Genomic DNA, 8,984 nt, shown 5'->3' on the forward strand with positions numbered 1-8,984 from the left:
CCTTGGAGGCGAAATCATCAATTAAGGAGTATTCCTTCTAAAGATCACTTTCACATTTCCAGGTCGTGACAATTGGTGCACTGCATGAGGCACTTGTCGCAGCTTGGGAGTTTTCTCTTTTTCGTAGATCCATTTACTTCAAAACGTTCTATCTCATAAACCGTATGTCCAAATCTCGAACCGTTTTAACCGTTGGATTCCTCGCGCCTAGATTTTCAAAGCTAGATAACATGTTGGTAGGTTTTAACGAACTTTTTTTTCCACAAAAACCAAAATGGGAGAACATTTTTTTCATTCTCGAAAACCGTTTCCGAGATGCACGGCCGTGTCTCTCGCGGAAGCAAAGCCATCTCTCTCATGGAAGGAAAAAAAAGAAAAACACGTTTTTTCCGTTTTCGAGAGGCACAGCCGTGCCTGGCTGTGCCTCTCGACTAAGAAAAATCACGCCTCTTGCAAAAGCAAAATCGTTCTCACAGAAAAAAGAAGAAAAGAAAACACGTTTTTTTTCGTTTTGGAGAGGCACGGCTGTGCCTCTCGCGAAAGCAAAACTATGGATGCCTCTCACGGAAGTAAAACCGTGCCTCTCACGAAAAAAAAGCATTTTTTCGCACACTGTTTTTTTTTCGAAAAGCTAAGAAAGACCGATGAAAAACCAAAAAGCCGAAAAAACCAGGGAAATATCATCTGAAAAGCCGAGAACGCATGCGTAAAAATAAAAAAAAAATCTGAAGGGAGCCCCAAGAGCGTGACATGTGGCGGCGGCTGAGAGCGTGCCAAGTTTTTTTTTTTTGAGACAATGAGAATGCGCCATGTGATCGTTGGAGGCTCGAGAAGGTGCGTTTCTCAATCAGTTGTTCTCAAAGGCGAGCACAGTTTTGTTGTTGTTGAGGCGAGCACAGTTGGGCTCGCGTTGGGGTACATTGCAAAGATGGGCTAAGGAAACGGGTTCGACCCATAATCCCACGGCCGAAATGGCACGGTCTTGGCCCAGTCCACGCCCACCGTGAAGACCACCAGAGGGCACCAAAACCCCACAGGAGTCAAAGCCGGTCTCTTCTCTTCTCTTCCTCCCGTCGCAGTCTCTTCGCTTCTCCCCTCTCCGTCTCCCCAAATCCTAGCTAGGGTTTTACTTTCCCCTCCGCCAAGCTTTTACCCACCATGACCGCCGCCGAGCTGCAGGCGGAGCTGCTCCGCGCCCAGCTCGAGGAGCACGACATCGAGGTGATCCCCCATTCCGACCACCCTCCCCCTCCCCCTCCCCCTCTCCAATTTGGTGACGCGTCGACCGAAAATTTCTTCGCCTCCCATGCCTACTCGGGCCCTGGATCGGCGCGTTCCGTTGCGGCGTTGGCGTTAGGGCGCTAGATCTCGTCCGTCGATGTCGCCTAGGTCGCACAGCTTTGGTCCGAGAGCTGCGCCGTGGCCAGCCTGCGCGTTTGTCCAACTTTCTGCGCATCCTCTGATTTTTCGCGGAGAAGCAGGCGAGGCCTGGTCTCCGCCGTGGTAGCTGACGATGCGGTCTGTTTCACTATTCATGTGCGGAATTCGTGCTTGCTTGCTTGTGCGGCTACGAGTTTAATTTCAGAGTCTGGTAATGCTAGTATATCCTTCGGTCTTTGTTGTTGAAGGCCTTGTGGGCTGTGACTTGTTTGTCAGTTGCCCTTGTTATGCACGGTTTGTGGTTCCCTTTCAGAGAGATCTCTAGTGTTGTAAACTGAAATGCCACCGCTTTGTCTTGTGGATACAAGTCTGAAAGGAATTTTAAGCGAGCATGGATAAATCAGTCACCTTTGGCGATTGCTACCGTAGAAATGTGACTTCATTTGTTAATTAGCTTTGGAAGTCAGTTGTGATCTAAGTATCATGTGTGTAATTGTGTATGCTTATATGATGTATGGCACATTTCCTGTACCAACAATATCAATTTTTGAGCATAGCTTCTGTTGTCAATGCAGACAACTGTTCCTTGTAATGTACATACTATTCCCTTTTTCTTTTTCTTTTGGAGTGTCGTTTCTGTCTATCCTGTGCTGATGCTACTTATTATGTACTCACATCTTCATGCTGGAAGGATAATACTGTAGGTAGACCGTTTACCGTTTTTCATTTCTGAATATCGCTAACTCTGCTTTCCTCCATCTGCATATCCTCTGTTCTGAGGGAGTGCTGCTTAGTGTTTAATACTTATGATGTTCAAGCAATATGATATTTGTAATGCACACTCTCAGGGAGATGAGCCTATCGTTGAGGACGATGATGACGACGATGAGGACGATGATGAGGATGAGGATGAAAAAGATGACGATGGCGTTGCGGGTATGATGAAATTCTGCAGTTCCTTCTATTCAGTTCAAGTAGCTACTTAGTTAAAGATAAGCCCATTTCTTATTGTAATGCTGCCTTCTAATTCCCAATATAAATTTAAACATCTGAAGTTATTGCCCATACCCAAATTTGAAACTAAACGTTGCTTATTCAACTCCTGAATCAATGGATTATGTGTTTCTATTGGGCTAAATTTTGGCATTTCCATAATACAGAAATTGTTTCTGATCTGTTCCTCAATGATACAAACTCTGTACTTACCTATTTTGGTTCACTTTGACCTGTTTTTTATTTGAAGATTAGACACTGACCAGTTTGTATTCTCTAATATTCTGTTCTTTCTGTACTATCACTATGTGTTTGTGGTTTATATTCTCAATTCTTTGGAATCGTATCATATTCACTTACTCCTAAATTATTTAGCTCTGTACTGAGGTTGCACCTTGTATCGATTTCAACCTGGATTAACATGTACATGAATGTTCAGCTATAGCATTTAGTTTGGTAGGAGCAAATCGTGAATGTAAAATCTTGCTTTTGCAAGTGTAATCTTGGTAGGCGATCCATTTCAATGCATTTAGTATGAAATGATGCTGGAATTTCCATTAACCATTATGCGACTAGCTATCCTTTGTACCTTACCCTAAGAGGGATATCTTGTTCAAAATTCAAAAATTGATAATGTGTACCAAGAAGACTTGATCGCTTTCACAGTTTCTGTTCAGTCTTGTTTGAGAAAAGTTGTTTTTTGTACAGTTATATGAATGTTACACTTGCCATTTCCAATGATTACAGATAATAATCCATGAAGTGAACTATGTCTTAAGTGGCAGAGTTCTGGTCTTGTGCAAAATGTTGAAAATCTGACATTATGCGTCTGTGCTTTCTGGGTCTAGGAGTTGATGCTAGTGGAAGATCTAGGCAGAGTAGGAGTGAGAAGAAGAGCAGGAAAGCCATGGAGAAGCTTGGCATGAAGGCCATTACTGGTGTGAGCCGTGTAACTATCAAGAAGAACAAGAGCGTGAGCATCTTTGCCACTTCATGCCATTGTTCCCTGTAGCATAAATATATGCTGTTGGTTGTTGCATTTTCTTAACTTCTCCACACAATTGCAGGTTATGTTTGTCCTCTCCAAGCCAGATGTCTTCAAGAGCTCAAACTCAGATACCTACGTCATGTTCGGGGAGGCCAAGATTGAGGACCTGAGCACTCAGCTGCATTCACAAGCGGCGGAGCAGTTCAAGGCACCGAGCCCGAGCAGCGTCATGTTGAAGGGCGAGCCGTCCGTGGCAGCAGCCCATGACGACGAGGAGGTTGATGAGACTGGTGTTGACAAGAAGGACGTTGAGCTCGTAATGACGCAGGCCTCCGTGCCGAGATCCAGGGCCGTGAAGGCACTCAAGGCTGCGGGCGGTGACATTGTCAGCGCCATCATGGAGTTGACTAACTAGGTAGGTGCCCAAAGGTGGAATTGTGTCCTGATAATAGGGTCTTGGATCGCAAAGCAGTCTTTTGGTATGCCATCTTGAATGTTGCAGTTGCGGGATTGGAGGTTCTGTCTCTCTGTTGAAACTAGCACTGGGATGTAGGTTTCGTTGGCGTTTTAAACATCTGATGATCACAAACTGCTTGCTCTTTATGGGAAATATCTGATTCGACTGTGCCAAATTTTGCTACAACTGCATGTCGCTCTGTTTTGAGGCAATATGTTCGTTCTAGTTAGCTTTTGAATTTTATTCCAGACTACAGCCACTGTGAGATTTTGAGACGAATTTCCTGTTTGTTTGGCCACATGGATCAAAATAAGTGGGCTCCTCCATCTTGTGATAGAGCCGGAGTCTGTCGTTGTTGTGGTGCAGCTTCGCGGGCGAGGATTTGCTGTCGCTTATCAAAGTCCTGGGATATGTTTGGATCTTGACCGAAGTGCAGCTTATCAAAGTTCTATGCTATGACCCAAGCATGGATTTATGAATGGATGGTTGCCAAGTTTTTGTCATAATAATACCTTTTTGTCAACCCTAAATTGTGTTTCTACCAATGTTCTAACTTAATGGGTAACAAAATTTCAACCAAATTTCTGGCTAGCAGTGTTTGGTCCGACGGATTCGTGCAAATTCGTTGGTTTTTCTTTTCAGTTTTGACGCTGAGTTGTGATTGTATTATTCGTAAAAAGAAAGAATTGTGCTGGTTGCCTACCTCTCTTTGTGCTGTGTGACTTTCTGTGTCTTCCGCTGGTTTGCTTCCGCCCATCTTTCTTGCCCTTTCCCTCTGTCCATTCGTCTTGCCTCCTGCGCCCCTTTCTCAGTCTCCACTGCCCCCCTCTTGTGTGCACGCCCACCGCGCTTCTCTGTCTACCTTACGCACCCCCCACCAGCCGTTGGCCAGGAGCGGCACAGTGATTCCAGTGAACAATGATGCACCGTCCTGTGGGTCGGTACACTCCCTGTCCGCATTCTCCCTCTTTGCTCGTGTACTGTAAAAATCTAGGTCTCGATTCTGAATGCGCGTAAACCCTAGGTCTTTGTGAGGCACGGTTGCAGTTGAGGGGGAAGAGAGGCAAAAACTTGTTTCATCTGGTTTGTACAACTGGAAATTTCTGGTCCACTTTCAGTTTTTGTATGTCGCTATATGGCTATGAAGTGCTTTTGACTCATACCGCAATATCTTGTGTGAGTACATTAGTGTTGCCCATGCCTTTCCTCCTCGCAAATACGTTGTCGCTTCTCCTGGCTACCAAACATATTATTCTTTGAGATGATGTGTTTCCATATGCCTCCCATTCATATGGCATAAGGGATTGCATTGATCCAACCTATCGTTTATTGTCAGTGCACTCTCTTGCTAGGGAGCCTTGACCTTGTTCGCGTTTGTTTGGCTGCAAGCACTATCCCGATAACATAGTTAGAGGCTACAAAGGGAATATAGAGAGCAGTGCATCCTTTATAAGCGTCGATCATGCTTACATAGAGGAAGGTTGGTGAGCACATTAGCTACCCATCCATTAATTTTGTGCCCAAGTCCTAGAGTCTACTTGGTTCCCAAGCCTTAATTTGAGTGGCAGGTGGAGGTTGGAAATGACATTCCATCCATCTTTGCATGATAGAATAGCCTAATGCATTCCTTGTTGTTTGTAGCCTCTGTTTTCCTTTGTAAATCTTATCCCCATGTCAATTAACTCCAAGCTGAATTCAACATACCATCTTGCACAACAGAAAATCTTAACATGATGGTGCTTGCTAGGTCAAACTTGTAGTTAGCATTGTCAAACTTGTAGTTAGCATTTGTCGTTGGAGGGTCTGGAGCCTTCAGTTCCGTCATCGTGTTTTTAGCGTCGCCATTGGTGTAACAAATTTTAATAGAAGGAAGCAAAAGGTTTTTACAAGAAGCTCACCCCCATTACCGTCAATAGGCTAAAGCACACACACGCGCGCGCGCGCACACACACACATTACTCCACTAATTACTCTAAGATTTGACTCCCCACCTCCATGGCCAACTTCTATCGCTGGAATCAATCCAATAAATGGGAGTGAGGTAACCTCATTGACCCGCTGATGCATATTACCAACCACTCAAGCGTTCCTCTGTTTCCAAAGAATCCATGGAACTGAGATCACGAGCATGTCACAACCTTTTGTGTTAATATTGGGCAGCAAACCACCAATCTTCAAGAGTTTCATCAGTGTTTGGTGCAATGGTAGAAGGGTAGACTTGTATCAAGCATGCATACCTGATTCTCATCTTCAATTGGAGGTATTATTCGTTTTTCGTTTCAAACTATTGGCATGTAGGTTTTATAGGCCTTTTAATGTCCGACGATGTCTACTAGTGGAAATGTAAATCTGCTGTTTCATAACTTTATGATTTTTGTTTTGAAATGCAGGTTGCATTGCTTCTCCATGTGTTTGAAAATGTCATTTTACCTTTTGGATTTCTTCCCAACTTCAAGTATTGTTGTATGCCGAGACAATTTTTCAGTACCCTCCTCCCTTCAAAATCATAAATTTTGCAGAATACTTGACAATCATATACTATATTTTTCATTATGGAAATTTACACAGAATGATAGAAAAATCGAGGATTTTCTCTGAGTAGTCTTTGAAAAGTCAAGGAGCCCTCTAATCTGCATGTATGGTGACAAGATTGTGGGGAGCCGTACTCTATATCTCTCTGCCTAGTCCCCCCCCCCCCCCCCCCCCCCCCCTTTCTCTACCCGACTAACCTTAGCAAGATAACTCCTCTAATGTCTGTTCCATTCATCTTAGTATTGCACTATTTCCTAGTGGCTTGGAAATGTGTGATGTTGAGCTGTTTCTACACCCATATTGATTGTTGTAAGTGATGTTTTCTTACTATCCGAAGAGCCTCGACTGTGTTCAACTTAGTTTGGATACTAGTACTGTCCTGATAAGATAGGCATGACACTACAGAGGTAGTGCATCCTTTATAAGGGTGGGTCATGCTTATATCTGCAAGGTTGGTGAGCGCGTTAGCTATCCATTCATTAACCCCATATGAAAAAAAAATTAACTGGTACAACTAAAAATTTCAATATTAAGGTGCCTCATATAGATGATTTTGCCTCTAATGAAAACAGAGAGCTATCTTTTAAATGATATGGCGAAGTGAGATAATAAGTTAGTGATTGTTGGTGGCCAATGAGGTGTCGGTGTCGCTGGCAGGTGTGGCGGCACAGTGTTGGGGTGAGTCTAGTCTAGCCGTGGTTCCGCCCTACCTGGGGTACCTGCAGCTTTGTTCCAAATGAAATGCATGTCACTCTGTGTTCAAGATAGTATGTAACTCTACGTTTTTTGTCTTTTAGAGTGATGTTTTTGGTCCTTTCTTGGAATGTTGCTAGCATGGCCATGCCAAGTTGCCAATCAAGTTCATTTTTTACATTACCGCTGACCAGTGCCTTGTGAGGGGATGCACCCTGAGATGAGAGAGAGAACTAAATGTTCGAAATAGTGTTTCTATGGCAGGGACAAAAAATAGAGCGGGGACGTGGAGGAGTAGCTGTGAAGCTGCCTGTATGCAGCTGCAATTCAATTTTCAGTTTTTAGTTTCTCGCTCTCAAGTGCCCCCCCCCCTACCGCGCTCGCTCTCTATCCACCCGTCGTTGCTCAAGAGCATGGCCATATGGCCACCCCCTTGAGCCTCACGTACAACACAATGACAGATGCGGCGGCCCGAAGCAAGGTGAAACTCTCCATTCATGACCATTTTTCTCAGGTTCTAAGCCCTTGGTTTTGACTCCGAATTTGCGTGGACTCGATGTTATGTGTGAGATTAACGCGGTATGCACTTGAGGTCAGGGCTGAGGAGGTAGAGAGGCAAACATCGATCAATTTTGTACACAATAAACTTCCATTGTTTTTCCTTGAATTCTCTCTGCACCTTTATCTTGGTGCTAGTTCTGATCTGATATGCACTGCTCTATTCTGCTGGTCCCGTGGTCCCTCTACACTATTTTTTTTCAAAACTATGATATATTTTATAGCATTTTCGGGAACTATAGCATGATTTGCATAAAAACCAAAAGTAGCAGCCCGTCGGCCTTCTCTTGGCCAAAATGGGAGTTTTCGGCCACCTCTAGGCCGAAGTAGACTTTTCGGCCTTCTCTTGGCCGAAATGTTGGGGACCTGGCCGAAAAGGGACTTTTTGGTCAAGTTTAGGCCGAAATAGACTTTTTGGTCAAGTTTAGGCCGAAAAGTCCTTTTTGGTCTCGTGTAGGCCAAAGTTGCATGGCTCATACATTAGGCTGAAATGTATTTTCCCGCCACCCGTTTCCCGCCAACCCCTTCCCGCCATATGTTCCCGCCAACCCCTTCCCGCCTTATGTTCCCGCCAAACCCCTTTCCCGCCATACCGCAGTCATTCTTTCCCGCCATTTTCTCCTCTGTATCTATAAAAACCCCTTCAGGTGGAGGTGGATAAGCATTCCAGTGTAGTGTAGTCGAGATGTCCCATTATCCATTCGATCGTAGTTTTCATCCTGGGATGAGCAGTACTCTTCTGAGTCTAGCTACCGATTTCAGGATGGACAATAGGATAGTTCCATGGGACGAACTCACTGGTAGTGACACCGTAATGAATGAGTTGGCTCACCAATTACGTAGGTTTGGGTGGCCTGAAAGGACCTATGAGGAGGTACGTAAAGAACTTCTTCGGTTGCATGAAAGGTGGAAGAAGGTAGTGGAGCCGAAGAGTGAAACTTTCAGAAGGACTGCAGCAAAGAATACATTTTTATGGACTGAGGAGAGCGAGGACGACGATGATATCTTCATGCCGCCGCTTCCGGGTTCTGCATCGTCGAAGGGCAAGAGTTCTGCATCGTCCAAAGGCAAGAGTTCTGCATCCTCGAAGGGCAAGAGTTCTGCATCGACCAAGGGCAAGAGTTCTGCGTCGACGGAGGGCAAGAGGACCGCATCGTCGAAGGGCAAGAGGGCTGCATCAACGGAGGATGACGATGATGACTTCATGTAGTATGTAAGATGTATTCCAGTTGTACCGTTTTCATTCAGATGTATTTGCATTATTAGATTGTACTGTATTATTGTAGGGCATTATGTTCTATCTGAATTTCATTTTGTAGTATGTAAGATGTATTGCACAAGTTCAGTCGTACCGTTTAATTCAGATGTAGTTGTATCTTAATT

At 44.5% G+C, this 8,984-nt stretch overlaps 1 protein-coding gene across 1 annotated transcript; it reads left to right on the forward strand.

The window, feature by feature from the left end:
* The first annotated feature begins 1,037 nt into the window (after positions 1–1,037).
* LOC109748594 (nascent polypeptide-associated complex subunit alpha-like protein 1) lies at positions 1,038–3,993 on the forward strand. The gene is made up of 4 exons (XM_020307622.4): positions 1,038–1,221; positions 2,229–2,316; positions 3,222–3,346; positions 3,441–3,993. The coding sequence occupies exons 1-4, from the start codon at positions 1,159–1,161 to the stop codon at positions 3,774–3,776; spliced, it is 612 nt and encodes a 203-aa protein (XP_020163211.1). The 5' UTR covers positions 1,038–1,158; the 3' UTR covers positions 3,777–3,993.
* The last annotated feature ends 4,991 nt before the right edge of the window (positions 3,994–8,984 follow it).

Source organism: Aegilops tauschii, chromosome 3 (genome assembly GCF_002575655.3).
Source record: "Aegilops tauschii subsp. strangulata cultivar AL8/78 chromosome 3, Aet v6.0, whole genome shotgun sequence".
In the NCBI taxonomy this organism is placed as follows: Eukaryota; Viridiplantae; Streptophyta; class Magnoliopsida; order Poales; family Poaceae; genus Aegilops; species Aegilops tauschii.